Genomic DNA, 17,236 nt, shown 5'->3' with positions numbered 1-17,236 from the left:
AAGTATTTTCACTGCCCTAAAAATCCTCTGTGCTTTCCACATTCGTCTCCCCAGCTCCCCACCCTGGAAACCACTGAGCAAATGGTTTTTAATTTTATTTTTAATTTAATTTAATTTTTATTTTTTAAAGATTTTATTTATTTATTTTAGAGAGAGATAAAGAGGGAGCACAAGCAGGGGGAGGGAGAGAGAATCCCAAGCAGACAATCCCTGAGCACAGAGATTGATGTAGGGCTCGATCCCAGGATTCCAAGATCATGACCTGAGCTGAAATCAAGAGTTGGACACTCAACCGACTGAACAACCCAGGCACCCTGCAAATGGTTTTTATTTTGAAGAATGTTTAGGTTTCTGCACAGGCTTTGGAGTGGTCACCTCAATCCAGATCCAATTCTCTTGTCTTCTGCTTCCTATAAGCTGGGTAGCCTCGGAGGAGTGGCCCAGCCTTGGTGTGGACCCTGGTGCCATCTCATTGATAGAAACAGGACCATTTCCTACTTGAGAGATGATGTATTCAGACATGCCTCTCCAGGAGTGATTGTTTCATTTCCCTTTGCTTATGGGAAGTTGAAGCAGTTATTACATTGTTAGTTTTTTCTCTTCATCCATACCTGGCCACACATCACCTTGACTTTGAGATTATCTGATTGCCGGAGGCTTGGAGCATCCTGCCCAGGGAAGGTGCAGGACTCCATCCCTGCCTCCGCCCCATCTCTCCCCAGCCCCTGCTCACTCTAATGAACCCAGGGTGTCCTTCTCTCCCCAGACCTCTATGAGCATAAATTCATCAACTGCCGGTTTATCAACACTTCCTTTCTGGAGCAGAAGGAGGGCTGCCACATGGACTTTGAGCAGGATAATGACTTCCTGATTTACCTCGTCAGCTTCCTCGGCAGTCTGTCTGTGCTGCCTGGGAACATCATTTCTGCCCTGCTCATGGATAGAGTTGGAAGGCTCAAGATGATTGGTGAGTAGCTAGGGATGCCGCATCTCCTCCAGTAGGTAAGGATCGTGGCTTTCAAAGTGTATTAAAGAAGAGGATTTTTTAATTTTTCTTAAAGAAATCCTGCACTGGAAACCAAACAGGCAAAACGGGATCTGCTGGTGTGGAGCCTCGGAGGCACACATGTTTTCAAAACCCCAGGACTCCACAGGCATAGTTTGAGACCGATGGTCCAGGTCAGGGACTCATCTTCATTTCCCGACTGAGCAATTCTGTGATAGTCACTTATGCTATTAGCACTTCAGTAAGGATATTAAACATGCCCATTCTACCTGCTTTGTAAGATTTTTGTCAAAAAAAATACAAAATGCTCTTCAATGAACATTGGTTCGTCTGATGGGTTTAAAATGGATTGCATTTCTTATTACGATTTCATAGTAATCACACTTAGGCTTTGGAGGTGGACAGACTCATGTCTGAGTCCTATCACCTCAAAGCTGTTTGACTTTGGACATGTTCCTTTACTTCTCCAGGCTTCAGTTTCCATATCTGTACCTATAACTAGCTGGTAGGGTTTTGTGAGGCTTGAGCATAATGTAGCCAGAGCATCTTACAGTGCTTGGTGCCCTGTAGGTTCTTGAAACGGTAGAAGTTTTCACGCATGCCTTGCTTCACTGCACCAGGATCCGCAGGAGTTTGCTGCAGAAACACATGCTGTGCATAGAAAATAAGAAACAAAACATATATACCCAGGGCCAGGGAAAACATATCAGAATGTATATATTGTAAGGCCGGGGTGGGGATGAGAACAACACATTGATACATATGACATGAAGGGTCTGTTCTAGGGATGTAGTTGATCAGGAAAATTAATACCAACTCCCTACCAGTGAAGCTCAAAGGGAAACAAAATAAATCACATAGTCATTTTGTCGGAGAAGAGCACTTTGGTCAGAGCTTGGCAAGGGAAACTTTTGCCGGTGTGGGGCTCATTGAATATTATTACTGTAAAAGTAGCGTGAATGCTGTTTGTGGTGAGGATGGAGTCATGTATAGGCATGGCAGATGGTTAGACCTGAAGCCCCTGAGGGAAGGGCAGCGTTGACTAACTCCTTAACTCCTGAGCTTTTCGGCAGAAGGTAGCTTACACCCTGTGCAAGACCAGCAACTGGGAGTCAGGTGGCCATCTCCGCCAACATTTGCTTTATGAGTCTACACACCTTCCTTTCCTTCTCTGAGCTTCTGTTTCACAATTGTGAAAGTAATACCTCCATTTGCTCCAATGAGATAAGGTGTGTGAGAGTAGACAGGTGACATTACTGCCATTCTGTCCCTGGCCTTTCCAGCCCCAGGTTGAACAGCGAATGCTGTGGTTGAACCCTGGGGGTAGCCCAAGACATCCTTGGTAAGGCAGGGTCTAGGAGGGGTGGGGTGGTGTGCAGGGGCGTGGCCCGCTGCCTGGAGCAACCACAAGCCTCCCCACCCCCCCACCAAGGAGGCAGAGGGAAGGCTGGGCGTGGGAAGGAGGCAGGGCACCCGGAGAGCAGACATCTGCTTTGTGGCCACTGCAGTCCTTCTTGGCATCAACCAGATATTCCAGATCAGAACTGATTCCTGTCATGTTCCCCAAACTGGACAGCTGGAATGAATATCTCTCATTCTTTGTATCCTACTCTTTTATTAATGTCTGTATTTTGGTTCTGAGCTGCACTGTTAAGAGCTCAGGCAGTTCTTTCTTCGATCTTTAGTAGAAGGTCTGGCGCGAGACGGGTCACCTGTGATATTCTCAGTGATGCTCAGCACATACTAGATAATCAATAAATATCTCGGTGGGATGTGGGTGACCTGTTTTGAAATAGTCTTTCCATGAACGGAAAGAGCTATTTCCTCAGCAAAATTCCCTCTTGAATCTGCCGGGGCATAGAATTTGTCCTGCTTACTCTGCCACGCTCCCTCCTGGGTAGAAGTAGTGTCTTGTTAACAACAGAGTAGAAGTTTTCCTGATGAGGCTGTTAGTCCTCATTTATTCATTCAATAAGTGATAATTTATACGGCACTTATTCTCTGCCAGGCTGTGTGGCAACAATGGGAAGGCAACAGTAATTGAGACAGACAGCATCCTCATGCTCATAGAGCAAATGATCTATTGGGAGAGACAGACATAAACTAGAAATTGCATTGAACAAACACTTATAAAGCACATATTTATAGGTCAGGCTTCATGCCAAGCATTTCGTAAATGTTAACATATTTAACACTCAATAACCTGGTGAGGTAGGTAATATTTTTTTTTTTTTGCCAACATTTTACAGATAGAGGAAGTGAGGCAGCACAGAGAGGTTAGGAGACTTGCTCAAGGTCACACAGGGAGGAGAAGCTGGGACTTGAACTCAGGCCTTTCCATCACAAGGGAAATGAGAATTAACCGAATGGAAGTACAGTGGGCCACAGGGATCTATAGTAGGATTATCTGACATAGTTGAGAGGTCAGTTCCCTGAATATCACTTGATTTATTTGATGGTAATATTTTGTATCCAATTAAACATTTGTCAACATTTATTGTAAGCTAGGCGCCATGGCTGGCCACTTTGAGGGAGGCATGCGTTTAGGTGATATGGTTCCCAAGGCACTTATGGTCTCGTAGCTGTTTATCTCCTTCCTAGCTGTTTGGAAAGACATTACCAGGTGACCTGCTCACAGCCCTGCCCCTTCCCAGAATCAGCAGAATCGAGGCGACAGTTACCATGTCCCAGCTCATCAGCAGGGTTTGGTATCAGTATTGGCAGCTCGAGCTCTGAGGGCGATATTCCAGGCAGCGGCCCCCCAACCGGGGAGGCCCTTGTGGGTCAGGCCAGGCCACCAACATGGCTCCTTGGCAACAGGTCCCCCAGGGTCCTGATGCCTGGAGGGGGAGCCCTTGGCCTGTTTCCCAGCTGGTTGTTTTGAAGCTGTTTTCTTTCTTTCTGCTATCGGTTCCCACTGCGTTTCCAGCCATACTTCTGGTCCAGCCTTGCATCCACTCCACACTCCACACTCCCCAAGCTCTTCTGGGCTGGATGGAATGGATTTGGGTAGCATTTGACACAGCTTCTTTCAGTGGGACCTCTTATCATGAGCTGTATCAGCCAGAGTGTTGGTGGGAAAAAAAATCCACCCCAGAGAGTTCTAGTGAAGAGACTTTAGGGATGGGATGTGGCTTTGGGGGGGTAATCCTACTATAGATCCCTGTGGCCCACTGTACTTCCATTCGGTTAATTCTCATTTCCCTTGTGATAGAGAGGCCTGAGTTCAAGTCCCACCTTTCCCTCCCTGTGTGACCTTGAGCAAGTCTTTTAACCTCTCTGTGCTGCCTCACTTTCCCTATTTATAAAATGTTGGCCAAAAAAAAAAAAAAAATAGTACCTACCTCACCAGCTATTTGGGGACAGGGTTATGGGAACAAATAAGGCAGATGAGGCTCTCAGATGCTAGCAAAATTGGCAGCAGGTACTGCCTCGACGATTGCAGGGAGAAGAGCACTCACCGAGCCCAGGGAGAGCAGGAACCGTGGAGGTAGAGGCTCCTGGAAGGAACTATAGTCCTGGGGGGGATGCAGCCATGACCAAAAAAGGGCTTTATAGATAGAACGGGAATCGGAAAGAAATACTCCAACCCCTATCTGCTCCCAGCTGATAAGGGAGCAGCAGGTATGCAGTCCCTGGGGGCTAGCTTCTCAGGAAACAGGCAGGGCTGAGAAGGGCAGATCAGATGTCTGGGGTGGATTTAGGATAAATGGAGACTAAAGAGCAAGGCCCTTCACGTTTTCTTCTGCAGCCCATTTACAGTTCTGTTCTCAATAGCACGTAAGCTCCAAGAGGATTTTTTGGTACTGATGTATCTCAGGCACCCAGAACAATGTCTGGGATATAACAGATTCTCAAGAAATGTCCCCTTGGCCTCCTCCCCAATTATTCTGGGCTGGGCAGCACCACAGAGTGAGGGTTTCCCAAAATCCTTCCCGGAGGCTAATTCTGGTGACATGACCCACGCAAAAGGCTCTAATCCCGTGACGGGAGTACCATGTGGGGGGTTCAAGCTATGATTTCTCTGTGTAGAGATGGACCTGTGACTTGAGGTGACCTGTTACTACAGGCGCACCTGTGAGGATAGGAGAGGGGAAAGACCTATGGGTGACAGTCTTGTCTAAGATATGGGCTTCGTGTTTTGTTTTTTTTTTCTGCCCTTCATCTCCGCCTCTAGGTGGCTCCATGCTAATCTCGGCGGTCTGCTGCTTCTTCCTGTTTTTTGGCAACAGCGAGTCTGCGATGATTGGCTGGCAGTGCCTGTTCTGTGGGACCAGCATTGCCGCCTGGAATGCTCTGGATGTGATCACGGTGGAGCTGTATCCCACCAACCAGAGGTCAGTTCTTCCCTGGGCTTTTCTCTGGGATTTGTTCGGACTTCTTTGGCCAGAAGTCTACCCATTCCAACACCCTCCCCCACAGCCATCTTGGTCTTCTGGTGTTTGACGGACCAAGGAAGCATCTCTTCGGTTTTTGAGTTTCTCCTGTATGGGGGCTGGTATAGGCACAGAGGTGAGCAGGCTAAAGCCTGATGGGGTGGGGTGAGGGGTCAGATACAAAGGAAAAGTGCAAACCATGTTCAGGAGAAAGAAATGAGGGTGACACCATAGGTATCATGCGCTCCAAAGAGAGGTGAAAACAGGCCTCTAATGGGAGACGGGGGGGGGGGGGGGGGGGGGGGGGGGGGGGGGGGGGGGGGGGGGGGGGGGGGGGGGGAAGTGAAGAACTAGATAAACAAAGGGTGGAGGAGAGGCAAGGGCAGATAAAGGTGGGGGTGAGTCCTGATGGTCTAGGGCATTTGCAGAGAGTGTGATAGGAATGCCCAGTGCTTACTTTTATTTTTGTGCAAGCCATGTGGGAGGAGGCCTGGTTGAAAGGCATGGGGTCAAAGCCATTATGTAGCAGTTGTCTCTCCTTATGGAGAGGGAGTTGTGAATTTTAAGGATGGCAGGTAAGTGGCCCTATGGTCAAAAAGGAGTGCGAAGTGATGTGGAAGGCAGGTAAATGAAATTCTGCAAAAAAATCTTAATGATATTCCCCAAATTGGTGACAGAGGTATTAGAATATGGCTAGCTATGGCAAAGCACAGCATACCATATTTGGAGCCCCTCTCCCCTGAACCAAAGAGCTTCTAAATTTTACAAAAAATAAGAGGAGGAAAAACCATCATTATTTCAATGGTATATGGTTTTATATCTAGGAAACCCAAGACAATTAACTAAAGAGACTGCTCAAAACAGAAAAATAATTTGATAAGGTGGTCAATAACAAAACTAACTTAATAACATATGGGATTTAAAAATGTATCCAAAAATTTTAAAGTAAAATTGAATTCCATTTAATAATAGCAGAAATCATAAAATAGGAATATAAGAATATAAGAGATAATAAGAAAGATGAAACACTTATGTGAAGACAACCATAAAGCTTTACTGAGAGATAAAACAGAAGACTTACATATACGTCAAGATATACCTTATGAAATTCTAAGAAGATTTATTCTTACACGAACTTCAAATCTTCTTTTGTTTCCTTCTAACTTCGGAGTCCATTCATAATTCAATGAGATTTCTCCCCCCCTCCTCTGGAAACTTGGGACAACTTTGGAAATTTCATTTGGAAAAATACACATGTGAAAATACCCAAGAAAATTCTGAAAACAAAAAGATTGGGATTGGGGGCTAGTTATATATAAAGTGATTAAAAATGTAAAAAAATTAATGTACAAAAATGTAGACACATTCTTAGTAAACCTGTGATAGGAAAAAAATATTTTGCTTCAGTTGAAGAGAGCTGGTGTTAGGAATATAGTCTCTGTATACAGATGGAGTCAAGAAAGGACAGATGATTAGTAGCTGTTATCATTAAGGGGACACATGGCTGGCTTAGTAGAATATGTGACTCTTGATCACTGGGGTAGTGAGTTGGAGCCCCACATTGGATGTAGAGATTACTAAAAAAATAAATGAATTTAAAAAAAATAATAGTTGCCCCTCAGAAGTGTGATTGAGGGATAATAATTAGGATTAGGTTTTGCCATGGATAACAGAAATCTCAAATAACTTCAGCCTTAAGAAGGTTGGCATTTCCTTTTTCTCTCCTGTAGAAGTCCACACCAGGCATTGCAGGCTTTTTTTATCTTGTTGTTCACCCTTTCATGAGCTCAGCCATGGGTCAAGATGAGACCATCTACATTTTTGGAAGTGGGATGGAAGGAAGAAAAACGGAAGAGAAGAGAGCAAAAAGTACCACTCATGACATCTCTCAAGGAAATTTCTCAGGAGCTGCTATTTGCACTTATATCTCATTGGCTAAAAACATAGTCACATGGCCAGACTCCTCAGCAAGGGAGTCTGGAAAATGTAGTTACATTTGGAGAAATGCTAGTTAGGGACACCCAGCAGTGTCTGTCACAAGAGGGTCAGGGTGTTATTGAGGAGGAATAGTGACACTTTCTGCTTCATTCTCTCTGTTTTTTTCAGTGTTTCACAATATGCATGTCCTATCTGTGACAATTTCAAAGAGATAACGTTTGAAAAGAGAAAGAAACAAGTGTGAAGGAAATACTCTAGACTGGTAATAGTGGTGATTGCCTTTCAGTGGTGGGGTTATATACCTTTACATCTTTATGTTCTGTATTTCCAAATTTGATTAAAATGAGAATGTTTGACTTTTATGTTTAGGAACAAATTTCCCTCCCACACCTTCACTATACCTTCCCTCACAACAGGGAAAGAAAGGACCCAGTCCTGCTCATCCCAAGGAGGTCTGGTTCATCTTTTAGAATGACTGACTTTCTTCTTTAACAGGGCGACAGCCTTTGGCATCCTTAATGGATTATGCAAATTTGGCGCCATCCTGGGAAACACCATCTTTGCTTCTTTTGTTGGGATAACCAAAGTGGTTCCCATTCTTCTGGCCGCTGCATCTCTCGTTGGGGGTGGCCTGATTGCTCTTCGGCTGCCAGAGACCCGAGAACAGGTCCTGATGTGAACAACCTCTGGGGAAAGAAGATGTTGGAAGAACCTTATCCAAGAACCTTAAATGCACCCATGCTTCCTGTCTGTCACTGTCCAGAGGACACTGTCCAGAGGACACGGGAGAAGAAGTTGATTTTGTGACTCCTAGTTTAGGACCCCTTTCAGCTGTCAATATGTTTGTAACTCAGGTGACTGATTTGGGGGTGTCCTGAATCACCTTTAGAATCCCAGAGCTGTGTTCTTGGCTTTGGGTCTCCCCAGCCCAAAGCAGGGGAAGAAGGATCACACCTTCCAATGGGTGCACATGCTGAGCAAGGACTGTGTATTCCGCCTAGTGAGGTGCGAGGACTTATTTGCATTTCAGAATGAATTTGAGGGTGAGAAACATTTAAGGTCCTCTTCCATAAAGTTTCTCAGAGCCCAATGACCTAACACACTGACTTGCCAGGAAGTTAGAGTCATCATATAAATATTGGGTTTGAAATACAAGATACTTTTTGCATTTAGAGTATCACCAAGCCTATGTTCTATTTGAAATTTGGCACAATTGCATTGAAGATACTCTAATATAGAAAACCAAATATTTGATCAATATCTATAGAAATCTGCTCCCCCCTCAACCAAGTGTCCTAAGTGTTCCATGACGATTAGGTGGTAAATTTAAGGATGCTATTTATTCCTGTTTTGATCTATTTAAAGAAACTTAATGCGATAGGTATTCTGTAAACTAACTTTGTACATAACTATATCTGGGTTTAATTTGCAGGAATGGTACCTGCAAATATTTGCCAGCCTTTTAGCCATATTTTGGGAGGAGTTGGTGTTTGGAGTCCCAGGAAATTAGGTCTGATTGAATGAAATGCAACCACAATATCTTATAGCCATTTAACTTGCTGTCAGGAGGATGCACTTCGTAAACTCGTGTTGTACAGTTCATTTAGTCCAGGCACCTTTCTTTGTGTAGGTGGAGTAGTTACCTTTCTCTCTTACACAGATCACTTGTGAAACAAGCTCACCATCGTGGGTACCGGCATTAGATGCTGCTGCACCCCCAGAAACAACAGGAGAAGGGTTCGGGGGCCTCTGGCATTCTCTTTATGGGCAAGAATAAAACACAGTGGACAACATGAGTGATTGAGGGAGGGATGGGGAAGAGTAACCACAGTTCTCCAAAGCGAAAATTCTTTGTTTCTTTTAGCTGTAAAACATGATCCATATTTGTTATCATGGTCAGGTCCCATGCGAAATCTATGCTATGTGTCTCGGTTCAGGACCTTTGAAAACAGATGTCATTGGCGTGGAAATTAGGGCATGCAGTGGATGTCAAGTATGTTTCCCTTCAGTGCTCCAAGTGAATTCTTTTCTGAGACCTGCTTGGAACATGAATGGGGGTAGGGTGGGGATGGGGGTGGGGAACCCAGGAAAACTGCTTTGGCAAGGGTCAGCAATAGACTGAAGTCTTGACAGCACAGAAAAGGAAGGTTTCATACACCGGAACTATCTAGCCTGGAAGGACAGCGAGCTATGAGCTTTCGTCCCTGGAGGTGGACTGGCCGAGGCCCGGTGAGCATCAGCTTGCAAGAACTCATGCTTCAAGTTGATATGCAGTGTTCTGAGTGCTGTCAAGTGCTACACACTCCCTACCAGGCATCTCCAAAAACTGAAGCAGGGTACTGATGACCACATGGAGTGTTTTCTCAGCTTTGGGGAGACACTTGGGTCCCAGGACAGCTTCAGGCCCTCTTTCTGTTGTTTTCTGGAGTAACAAGTAGACAGGAGGAAAGAGTAAATATTACGACACCTTTCCACCTTGGATCTGAGATCAGTTTTAATGGTTAAAATGTTGACTCTGCTTCTCCTGTCTCCTACCTCTTTATTCACTCTTTTTTTCTTTACAGGGAAAGAAGACATGTCAGCTCTGATTTGACACCCTGATCCCCCCAAATATATAAATATACTATTGTGTATTAACATTTCTCTCAGTGTTTTATAGGAATTGCCTAACATAAAGGCTACATCAGTAATGAGAGGCCCAATGTAACATAGCTGTAATATACTTTCTGTATTCTGACTATGAAATACAGTGGCTAGGTCCGTTCAAGAGAATTGTGTAACCTGGAGATGGCCACATCCCTTGTAACATTATTCTTCAATGGGATGATACAATTTAATGAGCAGCTACCACTTAAGAAATTTATAAAGCAGTTAGAATCTGCATTTGTAGTTAAGATGGATCTTGTAAATCTCACATCCAATTAATTTTTGAGTGTTGAGATGGCTGCCATAATTTGGGGGTCAATTCCATTTGGGTTTTCAAGCTCTAATATGTGCATTAACTGTATGGCTCCTTAAACCAACCACCTAACCAAACAAGAGCAGTTCCTATGTCATCCATCACCTAGGCCTTTGTAAAGGGTGCAGCCAGGCTCTGCAGCCTTCCCCGTCCATGAAGAATTGCCTGGCGCTGGTACCTGGCCTCTTCTTAAATGCTGTCATTCCTGCTGAGATAAATGCTTCTTTAAAAATAGTCTCTGTGGCAGGTCATTGGGGGATAATGTACAGCATTTCTGGCCAGGCCCTTCTTTTTCATTTCGTGTTCTATCTTGAGAAACTCCCAATGGCATCCTTGCGGTGTGGAAGGATGAGGTTCTCCTTCGTTGAGCAAAGCTGTTCACGGTTCATGATATATTTTATGATGCCCGTTTTGGTACTTTTAACAGCCTCAACTGTGTTGTGTCATCTCTTGATGCTGAGTTTTGACCTTCTGTTTTATTGGAAATAATTAGTGAAATCGGCGTGCCTATTTGTGAAGTTTATAGCACATGCACCTGAGGTCATGTGATAAATAACCACATTCCCGGGGTCCCCTGCTACCTTGTATTAGCTCATTAAAAATAATAATAAAAATAATTATAAACAAATTTTTAAGAACTGAGGCTAGAGGTTATTTCCAGACACTAAGGTTTCTTCTGGATTCCTAAGTTGATTGAATCAGTTGGGGTTGGCATGTTGAGAATCATTTCTTTCACCTTATTTTGCATATGGTGACCTTGAGAGATCAAATGATGTGACCAAGGAGACATGTAGCACTGGGAGTGGGTTACAAGGCCTACAGTGATGCTCTCTCTATAATTCTGGAGTAATCTCTCAGTCCGTAATCCCCTACTGCAGGGCCTCCCATTGAGTGTCTGAGGAATGGGATGGCGAGACAAACATTTAACCTCCATTCCCGGAGGCCATAGACAACTCACTTGATTGTCTCACCTGGAATAAATGGAAGGATCATCATACATATGAAAAGAATGGTATTTATTAATCCATCTAGTCACTGATTCATTCACTTATTCAATAAATCCTTACTGAGCCCATACCATGTGCTGGGCTCTGTGCTAAGTCCTGGGATCCATTGGTAAAAACCCTCATCATGGTCCCTGCCTCCTTCTACTTACGGCAAGTGGGCAAGATGGTTATTAAGTTGGCAATAAAAACAACATACGATGATTTTATCATAAGTAAAATGCACCTTCTGCTTGAAAGAGGATTCTCATTTCCCTACCAGTCAATTGTGGATTTCTGAATCTCAATGGTTTTCTTTCCCGTTTCTCTTTCTTCAAGGCATGTGTTAATTTCTTATCTTCATAAACCAGGTAAGGGAAAAGGCACCCCAGCTCATTTTCTCCAGAAAATACTCCGTTTTTACTTCATTGACTTTGCAGAAGGTTGTATATGGAAGAAGGGATGGGGGCCCAGAATGCAAGCAGGACGTTGGGTAGTGGGCAAGGCTCCCAGTAGTCTCAGGAAAGTGGTTTTCACTTTCACAGTTGGCTCTTCTAGGGGGCATCTGAGCTAACACTGACCAACCTTTGGGGTTTGGTTAGGATTAGGTTGGATAACATACAACTGAAAACCCCAACCAGCACGTTTAGAGTATATTCATAATAAGTTAAAAGTTTATTTCTCTCTTGTATTAAGGAAATCTGGAGGAAAGAAAGCCATAGCTGGTATGGTTACTTTGTGATCTGATTATTGGGAACAGACTCCTGCTTTTAGGCTCCTCAATTTTTAGTGCACTTTTTCCATGAGGTTGCCTCAGAGACGGGGATGGCAATTTTCCAGCTGGTCCTTGCATCCACAGTTCAGGCAGGAAGCAGAAAGGAGGGCAAGGGGCAAAGGGGCAGCACCTCCCACCTAAGCCCACCTCCCTTGAAACTATTCTCTTAGATGCTCCTTCCGGTTGCTTCCATATGTATATCATTGACCTGAAATGGCTGGGAAATATGCCGTTTCCCTGGGAACATTGCCATCCTTCCTCCAAATTGAGGATCCTGGTGCCAAGGGAAGAGGGGCGAAGGGATAGGGTGGCTCATGATTCTTGAACTTTAGTGTGTATCAGAATCACCTGGAGGGGCATTCAAACTCACACTGCTGGGCCCCACCCCCAGCTGAAACAGAGAATACACATTTCTTTTTTTTTTAAAGATTTTATTTATTCATTCATGAAAGAGAGAGAGGCAGAGGGAGAAGCAGCCTCCCAAGGAGCAGGGACCCCAACGCGGGACTCGATTCCAGGACCCTGGGATCATGACCAGAGCCGAAGGCAGACGCTTAACCATCTGAGACACCCAGATGCCCGAGAATACACATTTCTAACAACCCCCAAGTGATGTGGTGTCAGTCCTTGGGCCATATTTTGAGCAGCACTGACAGCCTGCCAATCTGATTTGTTGGGGAAGCTCTAGTACCCTGATCATTTAAATCCAGCCCAACCAGAAACTCACAAAAGCTAGGCACTCATGAAAAATGCTCACTATCTTCCATAAGTTTGGAGATGCTCTGCGAGTAGCAGCACATCAGTAACTGAAGAGCATCAATAAAAATACTTCCTTCCCTAGAAACTGCTTGGTTTCACTCAAGCCTTTAGCTTATGAGCCTATGTCTATTTGTAGGCCTCTAATTATTTCCTAGGCTCAGCAGAGGGTGGACACCCTTTCACCTGGGGTCGATGAGCTCTGTTTTGCCTGTTTCCACGTGTTAATGATTTTTACAGACACAAATATATTTGTGGCACATTGTAATCCACTAGGCCTTATATTGGTTCTCTTTGCTACTAGAAGTTTTCGCCTGTCTAGGGGTGCCCAGGAGGTAATAAAGACCTACCTAGGTGTGACTCTGACCTGCTGACAATCAACCTGAACTTGGTTTGGAAATGTTTCTTGAAAAAGAAAAGATTTCTCCTTTAGGTAAGAGAAAGTCAGAGTGGGATAAATTCCTTTACTTAGACCTCATTCAACACATATTTATAGAATGGATCCCGTGTGTCCCATGGTCACAGGTCCCTACCTTTAAGTGGTCCCCACCCCCCTGGCCCCATCCAAAGCTTTGTGCTTTTGTGGGGAGCTGTGTTGTGTTCAGGTACAGCCCTAGGAACAGTTTGGAAATAAGTCCCTTTGCATTTGGGCAAGCTTAAAGCCCATTTCATTTAATTTGCTTAAGTATGGGGAGGAAATTTATATGCATGGTTTTGGTGACAGCAATGAAGTTTCTAAAAAGATTAATGATGAAATGAAACAGAGACTAGAGCTATCCACAAAGGTTAACTGGAGGAATAAAAGTTATGTCATTGCTAATTACAGAATGAAGAGGGGCTCTGCTTAGCAGGACTGTAATACACCTTCTGGAAATTTTGAGCGATGAGCCAAGTCCCTGTCCCCTCACCTGAAACACATACCTAGCTGTCCATGAACCTCTGGTCCTGCTGGGCCTCGGGGAGAAGCAGGCTTGATCCCAAGACCCTGGGATCATGACCTGAGCCAAAGGCAGACGCTTAACTGACTGAGCCACCCAGGTGCCCTATCATCTCTGAAATGTTGGAGTCAAGAAAACCGAAGTTTAACAAATGTTTGGAGTGGATCACTGATAGCTGATTTGCTGGTCTTTGTACTAATGATTTTAATAAGGACAATTTACAGAAACCTGCCAAGTCTATATATTTTACAGTGGAAAAAAAAACTATAAACCGAAGATTTTTTTTAAAGATTTATTTATTTATTTATTTGGGGGGGAGAGAGAGAGAGAGAGAGAGAGAGAATATGAGCAGGAGGGGCAGAGTGAGAGAGAGAGAGAGAGAGAGAGAGAGAGAATACCAAGCAGATTCCATGCTGAGCACAGACCCGGACTTGGGGCTTGATCTCACGACCCTGAGATCATGACCTGAGTGGAAACCAAGAGTCCAACGTTCAACTGTGTTACCCAGGTACCCCAAAGATTCACAATCAGAATATAGGTTGTCTTTGGTGAGATGTGTGTTAGAACTCAGGCTGTCACGACTAAAGCGTAAAAAGCGTATTGATGTGTATCCAGCACATTTAACACATTATTTTGAAAGATAGCTCTCAACATTTTAAAATTACATTTGGGGGAAGATGGAGATATTTATGACATAGCAAAATAAAAAAATACTCCCACAGCATCTAGATATGAAAACTCTTATTGTTTAATATATGTGCCATGGATGAGACAGCTTTGATTTGGGCTATTTTCACATAAGGGATAACATCTAAAAGATATTTTAAAATTTATATGTGTGAAACACTGATCAAGTAGTTAAACACAGATTTGTCAATTCTGCTACATTTCAAATAGGGTCAAACATTAAAATAGCTGATCTGTACATTTCTGGTTTCAGGAATGGAGGAGTATATAAGGTTGTTTTTCTTTTTTTTAAATTTTTTAAAAAGATTTTTATTTATTTGTTTGACAGAGAGAGACACAGTGAGAGAGGAAACACAAGCAGGGGGAGTGGGAGAGGGAGAAACAGGCTTCCTGCAGAGTAGGGAGCCCCATGTGGGGCTCGATCCCAGAACCCTAGGATCATGACCTGAGCAGAAGGCAGACGCTTAATGACTGAGCCACCCAGGCGCCCCTATAAGGTTATTTTTCTGCATGAGATTTGGCCCCAGCTTTTTGGTCCATCTGAATCCTGGAGGTCCCCAAATGTGAGAGTTGAAGGGAGTGGCTGTATCTTTTGTTATCCCTTCTCTGTTCTTGATGTGATGGGTTAGGTAGATATGGCAGGCTGAGGTATTAGGAAGTGTACGGGTGCATCTTTCCATACCAATTTGTGCTTATGAATCTTTTTTCTATTTCAAACTAGTAGGCTATATTTGGAAAGTCTAAACTAAGCCTCCAGGCTCCACAGAGCAATGCTGGGGGGATTAAGAGCTTTTATTCTCTGGTGGGAGGGGGGCTGAGAGACATGCCATTTTGGGGGAGAGGTCAAAATTATTCAGATGTGGGTGACTATTCATGATCTTCCTGAATATTTGGCCAGCAGTTTTGAATCTTTTCTACAGCTACTGCTACAAATGTGCTATCTCAGTCCTTTGGATGGGACACTTCTCCTAACCTGTCAGACATAAAGGTTAAGCAGTGATGTCTGCCATGGCAATTATTTGCTCCTGGAATGGTGGTGTCTGGGAAAAAGTTAAAGGCAGTCTCGCCAGGTATTTTAGTGGCTCCGTGAGTGCTCTAAGATTTGTAAAGAATACTTTGTGGGATAGAAGGCACTAGTAAAACCATCGCTGTTGATGAAATACGCTGACATACAGCCAGGGGAGGAAGGAGGTGTTTCTTTGGAAGCCTGCCATCTTTCTGCCAAGCACCTTCAAGTTGAGATGATGAAAAGTCAGGTATATTTCACAGACCTGTGTCATACTGACCTGTCCATCCCATGACCATGAGGAGGACAGAGCCACATGCTGTGAACCATGAAAAGGAAGTCTGCAGGTGATGGGCAGAGAGACCCATTACCAAGGGTTGCAATGACTTGACGACTGGCTGGATAAACCTCTGCCATACGTCTATCTAGAGCTGTTCAGATACGTCTGTCAACAATGCCATGTGTAGTGAATGCATCCACTGAATGATTAAGTTCACACTGCGAGTATGGAGTGACCAGAGCCATTTTTGTTTTCCTATTTTTCACGCTCTCGTTTCCCTCTATATTTAAGTGTTTTCTATCTGACTATCCCTGGAAAGTGGAATTGCTCTGATGCCCTAAGCGTTTTTGTTCTTTAGTATATTAAAATAGTAGAAACATTTGATTTGGTGATTGGTGATGAAAATTTTAACCTTTAATACTTTGTGATTCACTGGGCCCCTGGGTGGCTCAGATGGTTAAGCGTCTGCCTTCGGCTCAGGTCATGATCCCAGGGTACTGGGATCGAGTCCCACATCGGGCTCCCTGCTAGGCAGGGAGCCTGCTTCTCCCTCTGCCTCTGCCTCTCTCTCTCTCTCTCTCTGACTTTCATGAATAAATAAATAAAACATTTAAAAAATACTTTGTGATTCACATATTAGCAAACCCCTCTTGAGGACTTACTGTATGACAAGGAATGTGATAAGGATTACCTCCTTAATTATCATAATAACCTAATGATGTAAATGTTGGTTTTTTGTTGTTTTTTTTTTTCCCTTGAGAGATGGGAATCTGAAATGTAGAAAGGCAGAATAACTCACCAGAGGCCAAAGAGCTATTAAGAGGTGAGACCAAGGACTGGTCCTTCATCAATGGGCATACAATATAGTATAATCATTCCCCTGAATTCCTCCCAGAGAAGCCTGGGTGTAGATTAGTCATTGGCTGCAGATGTTTTCAGGCCACCAAGACAATATTAACCAAATTAGATGCCATCTTAAGTTCAGAGAATGCCACAGAATGATAATTATTTAATAATCACTCCTTGCTTAATGATGAATGGACAGATAAAGAATCACAATAGTTGGGCGGTGAGAAGCAGTTAAATGTCACATTTAAAATATTTAATCGCTGGATGGATTCAAACACTGGCCTAACACTGCACCCATAGCTCTGGATCAGGGTCTAGGAGGTCCCTTGCTTGACCAAGCATGGTGCACACAACTGTTTCTGTTCTTCTCCAGCCAAAAAGGATTCTGCTGTGCAGACTAATGCCAGGAAGGTCCACTTCATGATATACGCTAGTTATTAGATGGTGGGGAGCTCCAGGAGGGGCGTCCAAGGGAGAGTCCTGGTTCTGGGGTGGTGGTGGGGGTACTGGAGGCATAGGGTGGTGGCTTTTTGCCAACCAGTATAGAAGCATTTCAGTATTTTAACAAGTATGGAAGTACCAGTGTGAATTGACTGCGTAGAAACCTTGGGGGCTGCAACTGGTCAACCCCAGTGTGGCATCTCTTTCTGGTGGTGTTTTCCAAGGACTTCCTAAGGCTGCTG

The 17,236-nt window shown here is 44.0% G+C and overlaps 1 protein-coding gene across 8 annotated transcripts in view; it reads left to right on the top strand.

Moving 5' to 3' along the window:
• SV2B (synaptic vesicle glycoprotein 2B) overlaps positions 1-10,917 on the top strand; it is a 197,500-nt gene extending 186,583 nt beyond the window's left edge. For 7 of the 8 annotated variants that reach the window (XM_027572481.2, XM_027572479.2, XM_027572478.2 and 4 more), the window contains exons 11-13: positions 767-967; positions 5,184-5,343; positions 7,816-7,999. In XM_027572481.2, the coding sequence (XP_027428282.1) occupies positions 767-967; positions 5,184-5,343; positions 7,816-7,999 (545 nt within the window). Of the gene's footprint in view, positions 1-766; positions 968-5,183; positions 5,344-7,815 lie in introns of all 8 variants that reach the window. The other variant, XM_027572485.2, reaches the window with a different exon arrangement.
• Positions 10,918-17,236: the final 6,319 nt, after the last annotated feature.

The sequence above is a fragment of the Zalophus californianus genome, chromosome 6 (genome assembly GCF_009762305.2).
Source record: "Zalophus californianus isolate mZalCal1 chromosome 6, mZalCal1.pri.v2, whole genome shotgun sequence".
NCBI classification, from domain to species: domain Eukaryota; kingdom Metazoa; phylum Chordata; class Mammalia; order Carnivora; family Otariidae; genus Zalophus; species Zalophus californianus.
The sequence above is the reverse complement of the archived record's forward strand: the minus strand, read 5'-3'. Positions and strand labels throughout refer to the sequence as shown.